Raw genomic sequence first — 15,124 nt, 5'->3', positions numbered from 1 at the left:
ACTTAGACATTTGAAAATATATCGTTAGTTATATACACATTGGTATGAAAATTGGACGTTTAGGTTTTCAATGGGATATCAATCCAATCTTAAAAACAAATTTTCAAATGTGTGTCGGTATGGATTTGACATGATGATCGAAACGTGGTCAAAAGTTTAATAAAATAAAGTGTATAAGTTTAATTTATATCAATCTACTAGTTTGTTTAATACCTAATGGTTGTAGGGTTAGATGAGATTTGTCAATGTGCATGTAAAAGGTTTGTTTGAAGGGTTAGATGAGATTTGACAATATGGGTGTAAAATGTTTGTTTATATAAATATTGTTTACTTTAATTTGATGAATAAGAAATCAATTATCATTTCAAATGTTATTGATGACTTAATTGTTGAACTAAAAACAATTGTCTAAACCAACAATTCAATTTTGTTTATTCGATTTAAATGCTAACAATTTCTTAAAAGTTGTTGGCGATTACTAATTAGCACATTAGATTTATAAAGTTGTTAGTGGTTGTGTTAGAATGCAACAATTTTAGAGTTTTGATTGCCTTTTGTATCAATCTGGCTTATAAGATTTAACAATCCTGTGTTGCCATATATAGATAATTCTTAAAACAAAGGTTTAAATCCATCCACTCATCCTCCCTCCTTATTTGGATCTTAAGAAGAAAAATATCAACAAGTTTTTTAAGAACATCTCATGTGAATATGAAAGGATGCAAGCGCCCATGGCCTAATGGATAAGGCGTCTGACTTCTAATCAGGCGATTGTGGGTTCGAGTCCCACTGGGCGTGCACCAATCTTTTCATCCATCTGTTTTTCTTTTTAACGATATTTTGAATCATGTTAAGGATATGATCATCTTTGTTCTAAAAAGTAGTAAACAATTTTCATCTTTCACGTTTGAGATCTAACATTAGAATTTTTTTCGTTGAATTTTACATGTATATATGATAGGTGAGTGAAACAATATGAAGCTCCGACATGTTTAAATTGATCCTATAATGATAAAATGAAAGCTTCTCTAATAAGTTATAATATATTTATCATAGTTGAACTTAACCTAACATAACATAGGAGATAATTCAATTATTATAAATATATAAATTAATAGTTTTTTTTATAAAAAATATTCTAAAATTTCAATATTTAGCTCATAATTAATTAATCTCGATTCAAATTAAATGTAGTCTGTAAGATGTAATTTTATTATAGAAAGTAACTGAAAATTAGAAGAGTTATTTATAACCAAAAAATTAAATATAATAGCTAAGTAGCCTCCGTGGTTTTACTATCGTTTGTAAAAAATGCCCCTTTGAAATAATTAATTTAGAGCCTTTATTATTCATTTATTTCTTGTTAGTCAATAACATTTGTTACTCTTAAAAAAACGTTTATTATCGTTATCTTATAATAAAGAAATCAAATATATATATTGTAACCTAATAGTATATAAAAAAAAAGTAGAGTGGAGTTATAAAGACGAAAATTTCCAAATTCATTATTAATTATTATTAAGCATTTTTAGAAAAATAAATTAAAATACTTTGAAGTTATAATTTTTGTTCATAAATATTTCATCAAATTTATTATTTTTTACCATTTCCCTAATATTAAATAGTGTGATATAATAATGTGCAAAAACAATTAATTCGAAATTTAAAGACCGAAATTCCTACAATTTATTAAAACATTTTATCAAATTTATTATCTTTTACCATTCCCCTAATATTAAATGTTGTGATTTAATAACGTGCAAAAACAGTTAATTCGAATTTTAAAGACCGAAAATCCCTACAATTTATTAAGGCATATCAATATCATCAAACGATATGGTAACATTCGTAGCATTAAAATACTCGTGAACAAAATAAATTTTGTAATCCAATAATGTCAAATATAATAGTTAAGTAGAGCTTTAAAGGCGAAAATTTCCTATTGCAAAGCATGCTAATATCATTTTAACTTTAAAACATTAATTGATGAATTAAGAATTTTAGTGTCACAAGAAAATCATGCAATAATGCAACTAAAACAATATTATGATTTAACATCGAGTAATTTTTTTTCTTCCCACTTTTTGTAAGATGAACCCATCGTCACTAGAGGTTTAGAAGGAGAAAAAAAGGCCATACCCAAATGAGAGAATGGTATGTTGAAGATTAGTTATTAACTTTTCTTTTTTTTTAAAAGAGAAACAAAATTTATTAACTAATTTTCATCAACCACACGAAGGGATCCAAGAACCGTTTTTCAATATATGGCAACACAGGATCAACGAGCACAAAAGAGTGATTCAAAATCTCAAAGCTCATTGCACACACAATACATCAAAATAGAGAAAGATCGTTAATTAAGGCATTCGCCATGAAAACAAACACCAAACTCTGACAGAAACTCCCAAAGAAAGATCTTAATCTTCCATAGATAGGATTTGAGGTTATTTAGATGACATATTAGGGCCATCAAAAAGGTCTCCCATAAGAATTTCAACAGTAAAAATAGTAAAAATGTTGAAAGAATCTAGAGGCCTAAGACCAAAAATTATTTACATTTAGAAGATGGATGGAATCACGGAAAAAAGGATGAGATATAAACAATCCATCCAACAATTACCAATTCATTAAAAAAGATTCAGTCAAAGAATCAAAAACTCAAACTGCAGAGAAATAGTAATAAATAAAAAAGAAAAACATAACAAAAAAAAAAAAACGCATAAACAGTAAGCATTTAGAGGTTATTTTCAATGTTCTTCGGAAATTTTAAACAGAGATGAAAGAGAAGTACTTTGATTTGTTTGCTAGATTTGGCTATTGGTAGTAATGACACAAATATTGGCATCAGAAGCATTCCTGAAGCTAAACATTGCTTTAAGAAATTAAATGTAAAATGAAAACTAGTTTATAAATCTCAAATTTAATCAATCCAGAACAAGAAAGAATCTGGATTTCTTTAATCCCAACTATTCAAAATTGATGCAAAAAATTCTAACCTATCCTAGCCAGGTTGACATAAACATGATGAAGACACAAGCTGTGAGGTTCAACACACTATAGCTTGGTTCTCAGTTCCTTCAGAAACATTAGACCGAGCACAAACTAAGACATTGACATCCACCTCATCCAAGTCGCAACCCGAGTTCGAAATCAAAGACTGCAGCTCTCATACCGTCGTTTTGCAGGTTATCCTACCAAGAAATTACTTGAAAAGGAAAGACCAGGAGAAGTGGAGTGGGAGGAGAGAAAATGACTAAACATTATGTTATTACCCAAACCAATATCTATCACTACTACACTACAAGCAACCAGCAATCAGATACACCATTTGTGTAGCTTATACTAATATTCTCCCACAAACAATCAACAATCAATTTCATGGATCAGGATGGTTACTTTTTAAACTCAGGAGTACTATTTATTAGTCAAAGACATCAGAGCTACAAAAGAAGTTATTAAAAGAAAAGAAAACCTGTAGCCATTAAGAGTAGCATCGTAGACTCATTGTCCAACATGCACTTTCCTATCCCCTCAAAGAAGTCACCATTGTGAGTAAAAGGTTCACTTTGATCATATACCGCTTATTTTATTTTATTTTATTTTTATGAACAAATCCACCAAAATAATGGAGTCCAAACCTATAGATTCCCCTATAAATATCTTCAACCAAGCAGTTGCATACAAGATTACCTGCCATATATATATTTGCAATTCACCGTGAATAAAATGCTTCCAAGTGAGTCAGCCATTCTGATCATACCCAGAAGGAGGAAATTTTGATGCAATTTATCTCAGCAACATCTGGTTTCAACCGACCTTTAATGATACCTTTGCCTAACGAAATAAAATTTTGGAGATTGGAGGAAAAGAGGAAAGAGGAAAAAAAGGAAAAAAAAAAAAAGAAAGAAGAAAGAAGAGATATGAGGGAAGAAGACAACAGCACCAGAGCAAATTGTACTGCGTAAAAAAAAGAATAATGTTCCAAAATATACTAATCATCGTGTAAATGATCCAGGAGTTAAATGGAAGGTTGCTGTTAATAACTTCCCACTGCAAAAGCATACCTTCGTGTAAACAAGAGAAAATCAACCCTGACAAACCTCCAATGACAATCACCCCGAATAACCTGCATGTATATTGGATAGAACAGGTCCAACGCCCATTCAAATGGATATTAAAATGAAACCCATGCAGCGGCTACATCAAAAGAACTTCTAGTGTGAGCACTAAAAATTCTAGCCTAAAACAAGAGGTATTTTGATTGTGTATAGGAGGAACCCTAGGAAATATTAACTTGGAACTCAAAATGAGATCAACTCTTTAGTCCCAACCATGGTTAGCCTTTCAGCACCCAAAAACAAAAAACAAAATATAAAAGAGAAAATACCAACATACTTTGATTCCTAAGTTAACAATTCTCGTTCAAATAGACAATTCTATCGAAAATTCACCATGTAAAAGAAGGTCATAGTTAAACATACATCAAGTAGTAAAAGAAGCTCGATACAGATTCAGGGTGTCTTGTCTCGTAGACAAAAGGACAGCAATACTTCAAACGCTTAAAGCAGACCAACATCAACTGAAAGAGTCTAAGAGACTATAGCCTGCCAACCTGCAAAAGATAACCAAAGACAAAAGAGCTGGATGAAAACTAAAAATCAGAATTTTCTGAGCACCCAAAGAAATGGAAACAAATCTTCAATCAAGTAGTCCTTTCTCAAATGAAGCAATGGGTGCCCTTGAATGCGCCAACAAGCCAGCCTGAAATTTGTCCTAGGTTATCAAGGTATTCAAGTCCGCAACAGTCTTCTAATCATGTGATTCATGAGTTACAGTAAAGCATTTCCATGACAAATTTTGAATGTAACTTCATCTCCTGAACGTCAATCACCAGAAATTGCATCTGTATTAAGGTGATATTGAGCCTCTTCTGTCAGCATTATCCAAGGAGAACTTGCAAAATTACAACCTCCATTAAACTCTAACTTCCTGTGTTAACACCCAAGAACCTATTTGCGTAAATATCATTGCAATCAGGAAAGGGAAATCCAAAAGAAACGCATTTGCTGATCTTACCAGCTAAATCAACTTGCTCAACACCAGCCACTTCGGTTTTGTTTGGTTCCTCAACATTAGAATATTGGGAAGTTAACCCTTCTCTACCCTTATCATCTCCTGGTATATCTTCTATAACCTTTGAGAGACTAGATCCATGCCCTGAAAACATTAATCTATATTCATCAATGTTTATATGTTCATAACTATTTAATTGTTCATCCACATTTTGATATATTAGATCCTTTAATTTAATTGTACTTACCTCCTAGAGGTTCTAGTATTGACTGCTCACCATGTTTAAATTCATTTTCCTCTGTACTTGGAGATAAATTACTTTCACCATTTTCTCCTGAAATTGAATTTGATCTAGACTGCTGTCTCCCAAGATTCTTTGGATTTTCAGCTATGCATCCATTATCTATATCACTAGGCTTATCTTCAGGAGAGAGTGATCTCCTTCTACGTTTTGATTTGGTTTCATCAGAACTGGTAGGAGACAGCCTGGTCACTCGTTGATGTCCAGCCTCAGGAGATATAGATCTGGATGACCTTCTATCACGATGCCTCAACCTTTTGTCTCTGCTTCTATCTGATTTCTCCCTCCTGCGATGCTTACCATCTACAGACTTTGACCTGGATCTTCTTCTGCTACGATTTTTCAGTTTTTCATATCTAGTGCTATCCACCTTACTATCAGGGAGATGTTTGCTATCTGAAGAACTTGACCGCGAACGCCTTCTACCATGATATTTATCATCAACCTTTTCCCTAGAGTTTGATCTAGAACGCCTTCTATGTTTAGAAATGTTTTTGTCCAGGCTTCTAGGCGAGGGTCTTCTTTTACTATGCTTGTCTTCCAGAGAAGCAGATCTTGATCGCCTTCTTTCCCGATTTTTCAATTTTCCATGTTGCATTTCATTAATTTTTTCATCAGAATGATGCTTCGTCTCGACAGATTTAGACCTTGACCGTCTTCTATGTTTTAGTTTGTCACTGTCATCCTTTCTTGGGGATGATCTGCTTTTCCCATGATGGCGAATAGGTGACCTTAAATCAGAATGATCTGATTTCCTACCTCTTTGTGGTGAACGCTCCCGTTGGTGACTAGGAGAATCAGAACCTGCTCTGTATGATTTTCTTCTGCGAGGACTTATGCTTCTACTTCTATTTTTCCTTGAGATGGGTGAACGACGACTTCTTGATCTATCTAGATCACGCCTTCTAGATCTTTCACTCGCTTCTCTCGATTCTCTATAACCCCTCCTATCGTCTTCGTACCTAGAATAGTGGCGAGATCTCACTGGTGATCTAGATCTATGATCTCTTGAGTGACGATACGGAGGTGAATAAGTTGGAGACCTCCGCCTGCTTCGGTACTTGATAGGTGATTTTGATTTGGATTTTGACCTCTCCCTGGGCAAGGAAGGCGATCTACAAATAAAAGGGGAAAATCAAAGTTATACCTGTTAAGATGAAACAAACTAAATTCAAAGAGGATAGAACCTGGACTTTATACACATGACATACAACTCAAGAAAAATACATACAAGTTCATGAGCAGTTTCCTTCCTACCAAATCAAACATGTGGTGAAAAGAGAAGATAAAATGCATTTGTGGTATATTTCAAAAGAATAATGGGGTTGGTATTATTCAATAAAGGAATGAATTAAGCTAAGCCACCAATGCTCATTGCTTGCAAATTCAAGACTCTTGAATTTACTCAAGAACCCTGAGGTCCTTTGTCCTATTTTATTTTATAGCTAGAGGCAGGGAATTAGCTAATTATTTTATTTATAGCTGAGGGTGAAGGATTAGGGATCTCAGTACAGCATACCTTGATTTTTCTTTTGTCTCAGTTTCTTCATTCCCAATTCCATCAACTTTAAGTTTTTTGCTTATTTCTGCTGCTCTAGCTGCTGCCAACTCTGTTGCAGACTTCATAGTTGCTGCACGATTAGCAGCCTGCTGAGCTGTCATAGTTTGCTGCATCAACAAAGCCTGCTGGAATTGCATTTGTTGCATGGCTACAGCTTGCTGCATCATCATGGGCAGAGAAGATGAAGCAAGTGAAGGGTTCGCGGCAGCTGGTTTCTGTGGAAGTGACTTTGCCATCTCTACATTTAAAGGTCGACCTCCAACATCCATATTGTTCAATGCCAAAGCTGCAGTAGCTTCTTCGGGCTTTGAGTATTCTATGTAAGCAAAATGCTTTGAATCAGTAATGGTACATTCAACAACAGTTCCACAAAAACTAAAAAGCTGCTTCAGTTGTTCCACGGTGAGAAGTGGGCTAAGATTGCTAACTTGCAGTGTTCTCTTCAGTGCATCAGCAGCCTTTCCAGATTTGTCAGATGAACCTTGCCAGAGAAACATCAATAAATAACCAGAAGCTCATTAGGGAAAAAATATATAGATTAGCAGTCTACAAGTTAATGACAGTACACAAGGGAACCAAAATAAAAAAAGAAGCATAAATTATCCCAAAACTAAGAATACCAGAAGAGTCTTTTGCAGACTGAGCTTGCTGAGCTTGCACTTGAGCAGCATGGGCTTGAAGGGCTTGGGCAGCAACAATAGCCTGAGCAGCTGCCATAGCAGCAGCAGAAGGGGCCATAGGCACTTGACTGATAGTTCCCATACTGGTTGTTGCAGCTATTGCAGTCATGAGCAAATTGTGAGGTGGATGATTTAACTTGCAATCTGTTTTCGCGCACTGACCATTAAGGTATTCTCGACATACTTCTCCAAGAGATGCTCCAATTCCAGGCAAGATAGCACCACCAGAAGCACCAGCTACAATGCCAGGAATCATTCCCATCAGCCCAGGAAATGCTCCCGAAACAGACCCGGAGTAATTAGGCATATTGGGCATATTTTGATTCACCAAATTTGGAAATGAGGATGCCGGAGCTAATCCCAGGAGTCCACCTGAACTTGTCCCTGGTTGGTGACGTAGAACAAATTGCCAAATCATCAGATAACATTGCATTGCAAAGTGGATAGAACGGATGATTCGATTAGAAATGAGGGAGAGCAAAGCAAGAAATCCTAGGAAATAAGTTATCAACATCTAATAAGTATTCATACCAACTATTTATTTTCCCCTTCCCCCTGTACATTTTAATTTCACTTTCAGATCCATAAATCTAAAGAACTATGACAAAAATCACATGAAAAGAAGGGAAAGAGCATTGCCACACCGCCCACCCACCTGGTTCCCCAGTCAGCCCATCCATTCCAATTAACAGAGTTAGAAGCTTCTCTTTTCCCTCTATTGGCATTCACATGCATTATCTTTCTTCTCCAACTCCTTCATTCATATTCATGAAGCATAATCATACAACAACTACGGGGCAGGGGATTGAGGAGGCATAATCATACAATAAGTTTGTATCATCAAACTATCCTAGTTAATTCTAACTATCGCACGAAACATTCAGGACTTAAGGTATTCTATGCACTCAATAGATTAATCAAACTTTAAACCACTAGAGACAATAAAACTGCAATCGAGTACCTGCACTAAAGAACACTGGGAATGGACTACCCATGATGGGTCTTCCGTTGCACTCAATATTAACCATGTAATTTCCTCTTTTTGGCACCACATAAGTGATCGTATATGTACCATCATTCATATCCTTCACAATGCCATCTTGCTCGGTTCCACCAACACCTACGCCAGGAGCCACCTTTACTTTAATTAGTGCACCACCATGGGGAACTTTCCTTCCATCGACATCCTTGGTTACCACAGTAAAGGATGCTGGCACACACGCGGCACCACCAGCTATGCCTGCTCCAGCTGCTGTGCATCTAGCAGGGTCCACAGGCCCAATTGGCTTGCGTTCCAAATCCTCATTATCTTCAAAATCACTATCTGAGGATGCTGCTTCTTTTGCAGGAATCTTATCTACGCCTTTAAAAGTAGCTTCGAAAGCAGCTTTAGCCGCTGCATCTTTCTCAGCTTCGCTCTTAAGTTTAGCCTCTTCAGCCTGCTTCATCCAGATTGGTTTTGCGACAACCAAATTACGATCAGCCATCAAACCTAATTCTCCTCGATTATTAGGTTTGCGCAGATATTAAACCCTTAAATTCCCCCCCAAAAGAAAAACTAAATCAAATCAACCCACCAAGGCCTCCACGACATCAAAATTCACACCACCATTCTAATACCTTGGATAGATGGAAGAAATTCCAATAACAACACACCAAACTTTACCCAAACAAATCAATGTGTATAAAATCTCAAACGTTCAAATACCCAATTCCCAACAAGAAATTCCTCGCTCGTTTGAAGAAGATTGAGTTCCGCCAGTAATTTCCTGATAGTTGTTAGGGCGAACACAGAACATAAAAACGAAGATTAATCCTTGTAGTTTCCAGGAAAATTAAAGAACAGCAGATGATAGAGTAATCCCTTAATTTCCCAGGAACCAAAAAGTAAACAGATCGGCAAAGAGAGCAAACCCTAGATCTGGAGGGAGTCCGACGAAGCAAAAGCCAACCGCGCGCAATCGATGAAGAATGTGGAAGGAAAACGTACCTATTTCGGCGACGGCGATGAGATAGGGCGCGCGATTGAGTGGAAGGAACGAGGAGAACAAGTGGAGTTGCTTCTTTGAACCCCCGATTTTTTCTGTTTCATTATTTTATTTTCTTTTCCTTTGTTAAATTGTATATTTGATCCTACAATTTTGATAAATTTAAAATTTAGCCCTATGTGCTAATTATAATTAGCCCTTTTCTGCCTGAGTTCGTTTGGAGTTAATTTTTAGGATTAACTCGAAAACACTCGATCAAGTGTTCAACCTAATTCAATCCAACCATTGATTTTTTATTGTTTAAAATTAATTTAAATTATCTACTATGGCTAATAAATAAAATCGAATAAAATTAATTTAGGTTTTCGTAGGTTTTATTGTAAGCATTCAATTTAGTAAATTCCTCTCATACCAATGTTACAAAATGGTATACAAACAGGTTTTGTTTTTTATTGACCAAAATTTAACCACATTTGTTATTGAAAAAAAAGTCGACGAGATTTTTAGGTTTCTATAGAGCCACGATAAAGACTCTAGTAAAGTAATTTAAAATTTGTCACGTTTGCTGAGTAAAATTTGTCAAACGAGCTTAGAGACCGTTAAAATCACATTTCAAACCTCAAATATATTGCTAAGAAAAATTGAATATAAGAAACAAGAATATTCATTCAGTTCTACCCTGGGTTATGACATAACTAAGCTTCTCATTCTCATACCTTATAACTAAACTTCTCATTCTCACACCTTAAAGCAACACTCAAGCTCTTTCATAAATGATAAAAGTTTTACTCTACACTATGCAATGATTTTATCATCTTGAATTGCTTCACTCTCTCAAAATCTGGAGCCACGAAATTCTTTTCCACCTCCCAAGCTTGTTGGGACATGCCATTAAATGTTGACTTCGCACCTTTCTCATCTGTAACTTCTCTAGGAAACGGAATTCGGATTTCAAATATCCCATTTTGAGGAGAGAATATGCGAACGTCGAAGCCTAACCGATCTACCCAGATCAGTTTTGCTTCTGTAAACTGTCAAGCAAAACGAAGAAGAGTGAGAATGGCACAAGAGGTGAGAGAGAATATTGAGATATTTGAGAAGATATCTCAGATTCTCAATACATGTAACTTTTTTTTATAGGAAACAAACTCTTTTTAAAGAAATGAAATAATGGAATAACAAAACATGACCACGAAAAGAGTCTCAATAAATGTATCATTTTAAGTTTTTAATACATCATAAAAACCCTTTTACGCCTCAGAAATGAAGCAATGTTCAAATCCAACTTCTAAGTTCTATCCCACAGTAGATTCAAACATATACTCCATCATTTCAACATTCACCAATAAAGATTCCTCGAAAACGATATTCGACAAAACTGAGCAAGTCGATTTATAAAGTCTGATTTGTTTTACTTCAAGGTTCGGATTGTATCCATATTATACAAAAAGTTATCAGCTTATAAGAATGTCAGGTTTCAAGATATAGAGCTAATGTATTGAGATGCAAAATTATAGAAATCAGAAGTTGCTGAGCTGCAGTTTGATGTGATTGAAGAGGGGGTCAACTCTATTAGAGGGGACGGGTGGAACAGATGACGTTGGTTCTATTAGGCGTGGTTTCCTTTCCTCTAGCCTTGTAGAATGATAAATATTTCAGAAGAATAAAAGAAAAAGATCAAGGAGGCTCCGTCTGCTGTTAGTAGGCTAGAAAAGAAATAAACTAAAAGTTAAATCCAATCTCCTACTAAGTTTAGAATCAAATAAGATGCTGAAGCGACTGTATAGATAAATGAGGTTCAATGCTAACCTGTAAGTTCAAATCAGCATATATGTTGCAAAATCGATTAACATCTTCGGAGTTGTTTGTGTTTATGTCGTCCACTAGCTTTTCAGCACAATTTCGAAGAGGATCTGGGCTTGCAGTTATATAATCTGAAGAGTTTACCCAAACACCAACCTGAAATCGTATAAAATGTTAGAATAATATTCAAACGAACATATCTTCATTTTATTGCATTGAAACTGGTCAATGATTAGTGTCAATGATTAGTGGTTAGACATTGCATTTAAATAAATTAATTTTAAAAAAGTGCAGAAAATGGCGTCTGTACCTCCCCAAAGTCATCTATCTGAAGTACCCTCTCCACAGCAACAATATATAGAAGATCTTCGTTAATGTCTTCTCCAAATCTCTTTCTCCATGTAGTATGAAGCCGCTGAAAAACATGGCATTTAACATTTAATAGAGAGTTGATCCAATCCTATGAGGATAGTACTGAACAATAACATAACGTTTCCAATGCCATAAATATAATCAATGCATGCGTCGTTCGAAAGTTATTGAATAGTAGCTCGAATAAAAATCCAAAAGCTACAAAATTACTTGTACATTAATGAGAAGATAACAAAAATTTGAAAAACACTTGCAACATCTCATAGTTCCAGAATGAGAGGGGATGAGAATATCAAGTGAAGATGAGATTTTGGGTGTATGTGTGGCTTGAAGGAGCCAGTGGAACAATGAAGGAAAAGTTTGTTTGATCCACCCCATCTTTCATGCATAACACCACAATGGCTTCGATTCAGAACCAGGCAGGCTGTTGCAATCTATCACCAACATTTACTACACGACTCAATGGTCCATAGGCAGAAATTTTAGATTCTTTGAGCATTGTGTTTCCCCGCAATTTTACTGAAAGATGTAATCCCCAACTCCTTTGGTCTCCAAACTAGCAGGCTATGGACCATTACACAGAATTTGAACCAAACCTCTCTCTTGTTTTCCTCCTCTAGCTTCCATCATTTGGTACTATCTTCGCATTGGCCCTGAGTATAAACATTTTCAGGTTGGGCCAGGCCACTACAAAACATCGAGGGAAGCCACAAGACAGCAAGTGCTTTCCTACCCAGATGTGATTCCAAGTGGAAGAAGTCCATTCATCATTTCCTAACTCTATTACTGAGAAGTCAATATATGATCAAGTAATTTTGTAATTTTCCACCGGAGGCTTAAAAAAAAAAACAAAAACAAAAATGCATTTCCTAGCTTTTGTGAACCACTACTTCTTCCTTACCATAAATGCTAGTAACCACTTCATTTCTCGATGTTTTTCCAACTCTTGGATAACTCCAAAGTCACGTACTAAGTAGCCATTATTTCTCTAAGATTGCCTGTCTCCAATCCTGCCTTCTAGAGGCTTCTCAAAGCAGTGTTTCAACTTCCTAAATGATCAACCCTTCCTCGCTCCTAAAAAAAGGAAAATATCTTGACTTTGAGTAGAAACCTCCTTTTATATATAGGTAGTTTTGGTTAAGCGACCTCCTTTCTCTTTTTTCAGGTAAATTTAGCAAAAACAACCTCCTTTTGAATGACAAAAGTTCTTCCTACAGTGCATCCAACTTCTACAAATGCCTTCTTGTAGTTGGATTCCACAATTCTAGTTTCTTTCACCTTCCACCGAAGGCATTCCACAGGTATGAAATGAGAAGTTGAACCTTGCACCCCAGGATAACAGGCTTAACAGCTACCATTCAACCCCACTGTAAGGGAGTCGACAACACTGAAGAGGATTTCTTCAGAAATGTACAGGTTAAAAGGCATCTCAACCTTTTTTAGGACTTTGGAAAAGATTTTGCAATCAACATATCATCCTCTTTGCAAATTTTATATTTTGTAAAGTTCCTATATTGATCCAGAAAGGCATCAGATTTGCGGGTCTCTTTGAGCGTTGGACCAAGTTATGCATAAAAGTATGTGAACATTATAAAAAGTATTCTCCCACCATAAGCATAAATTGTTGTTAAATGCACAATCGTATAGGTCGATTAATGGTTCCTCAAAAATGCTAAAATAATGTTGAAAGTGAGCATAGCTCCACGGAAATAAACTCCTCCCTTGGGATTGAAGGGTCCAAAATGCTAAAAGGAATTTGTATCCTACAATTTGAGATATTTGTACCTTCAAAGCCATTTTATTGTCTGGTTTGCCAATACTTCCTTGAATTGTACACTGAGGAGTCCGCAATCCACACTGCTCCAACTGCTCGAAAGAAAAATGGCAAACATGAGCGGTTTTACATCGTTTGGAAAACATTTCAATGTTCAGTATTAGACTATAAGAGCATATACTACACATTCCTTCAATGCATAGACAACTTTCAACTCATGAATTCGAAAGCAAACGAAGCCAACTTATATAGTTTCAGAGATTTCATTTTCATTTTCTCAAAACCCCAACTGGAGCCTTGACATATGATGTATCTATCCACACAAAATTTTACATTATCAATAGTAACCCAATAGAATGAATAACCTGAACATGGAGGCTGGACCTCCCATCGATAGAGAACTCCGGCAAAGATTCATTCAAGCTCAAAAGAGGCGTACCATCTTGGTCAACAGCGAAACGAACGCCAACACCAAGAGGCCATCCCTCTTGGCTCAAAGAAGAAAGCGTTCCAACAGAAGACAATTCCATGATCGTCCTCGAAACCTCAGCCGGAAACGGCTTCACATTCCGCAGTTCCGTCGGGGCCGACTCGGAAATCGTCGCAACAGAACATTTCAGAGCCCGATACGAAACTTCACGGAAACGGCATCCCTTTGGGTGAGCGAATGGGGATTTCGAAGTTGATTTTAAAGGAACAATGGAAGGTACAAACTGATTGGTGAGAATTTGAGCTTGAAGATGCATTTGATGATGCTCCAAAATCACCCTAGAGTTTAAGAATTGACGAATTTGAGATACTTTTGTTCGAATTCGTTGAAAGGGATAAGGAAATTCAGCTCGCAGATAGTAGGATGAGAATGAACAGTGCGAAAGAGAAGGTTGTGAGGATTGTGATCGACACACGAAGCTCCAGACAAGCAAACACAGCGAGAAGGGGAAGACGAAGACGACAACATAGAGCTGTGATCTGCTGTGTTGTAGCGTATTGTGGCTTGTACGTCAAACCTGATCTTCGGCCAATCAGAATTGAACATTTAAATTCTCTCTTTTTCTCCGATAAAACTATATTTTATAAAATGGTAAAAAATATTTAGCTAACAAATTTTAATATCAATCATACAAATATTTATCACGGTCTATGTGAGTGTAAATCAACATCTATTATTGATAGAATATGAAAATTTTGCTGTTTGTTATAGATATTTTGTTAAATTTTTTATTTTAGACAATTTTTTATTTTTGTATTTCACTGGTTTTGTTGATTGTAAATAGTTTATTAAATAGTTATTTTTCTAAAAAAAATATTTTTATTTAAAATATGTTTTAAATAAAAAAAATTATAATAAACACATAACGTATATTAGTGTATAAGTAAATATATTTCTAAAATGTAACCATAGAAATGTAATAGAGTTCTAACTAAATTTAATATACGCGTTTAAAGTAACGGATGGATTTATTAAAGGGCTAAAGGAGCACGTACTCCTTCACATTCTCGGTTTTTGTACTTTAATATTAATTTTAAAGTTTCATACTACAATATATATTAAATAATATTTTAACTTAGGTA

The 15,124-nt window shown here is 35.5% G+C and overlaps 2 protein-coding genes and 1 non-coding gene across 9 annotated transcripts; 1 reads left to right on the top strand and 2 right to left on the bottom strand.

Moving 5' to 3' along the window:
- The first annotated feature begins 725 nt into the window (after positions 1 to 725).
- On the top strand, positions 726 to 798 carry TRNAR-UCU. The gene has a single exon. It is a non-coding gene; the product is annotated as a tRNA-Arg (tRNA).
- A 2,059-nt stretch (positions 799 to 2,857) lies between these two features.
- Positions 2,858 to 9,735, bottom strand: LOC101203535 (serine/arginine repetitive matrix protein 2). 5 transcript variants are annotated; one of them, XR_004214891.1, is made up of 9 exons: positions 9,606 to 9,735; positions 8,577 to 9,384; positions 7,556 to 7,999; positions 6,894 to 7,416; positions 5,321 to 6,489; positions 5,077 to 5,217; positions 4,482 to 4,989; positions 4,065 to 4,126; positions 2,858 to 3,834 (listed from the first exon to the last, which is right to left on the bottom strand). XR_004214891.1 is itself a non-coding variant. In XM_004134325.3 (6 exons), the coding sequence occupies exons 1-6, from the start codon at positions 9,100 to 9,102 to the stop codon at positions 4,982 to 4,984; spliced, it is 2,811 nt and encodes a 936-aa protein (XP_004134373.1). In that variant the 5' UTR covers positions 9,103 to 9,702; the 3' UTR covers positions 4,373 to 4,981. The 5 variants fall into 5 exon arrangements, 2 of the variants coding, with proteins under 2 accessions (XP_004134373.1, XP_011650869.1); XR_004214890.1 differs by having other exon boundaries at positions 9,530 to 9,702; XR_968906.2 differs by having other exon boundaries at positions 8,577 to 9,702.
- A 467-nt stretch (positions 9,736 to 10,202) lies between these two features.
- Positions 10,203 to 14,500, bottom strand: LOC101210647 (glutamyl-tRNA reductase-binding protein, chloroplastic). Of its 3 annotated transcripts, none has more exons than XM_004133935.3 (5): positions 13,918 to 14,491; positions 13,564 to 13,644; positions 11,717 to 11,821; positions 11,413 to 11,562; positions 10,203 to 10,634 (listed from the first exon to the last, which is right to left on the bottom strand). In XM_004133935.3, the coding sequence occupies exons 1-5, from the start codon at positions 14,296 to 14,298 to the stop codon at positions 10,389 to 10,391; spliced, it is 963 nt and encodes a 320-aa protein (XP_004133983.1). In that variant the 5' UTR covers positions 14,299 to 14,491; the 3' UTR covers positions 10,203 to 10,388. The 3 variants fall into 3 exon arrangements, with proteins under 3 accessions (XP_004133983.1, XP_031739287.1, XP_031739288.1); XM_031883427.1 differs by lacking the exon at positions 10,203 to 10,634 and adding an exon at positions 10,790 to 11,238 and having other exon boundaries at positions 13,918 to 14,500; XM_031883428.1 differs by lacking the exon at positions 10,203 to 10,634 and adding an exon at positions 11,168 to 11,309 and having other exon boundaries at positions 13,918 to 14,500.
- Between the last annotated feature and the right edge of the window lie 624 nt (positions 14,501 to 15,124).

This window comes from Cucumis sativus, chromosome 3 (genome assembly GCF_000004075.3).
Source record: "Cucumis sativus cultivar 9930 chromosome 3, Cucumber_9930_V3, whole genome shotgun sequence".
NCBI classification, from domain to species: Eukaryota; Viridiplantae; Streptophyta; class Magnoliopsida; order Cucurbitales; family Cucurbitaceae; genus Cucumis; species Cucumis sativus.
This window is presented reverse-complemented; position numbering and strand designations above follow the sequence as displayed.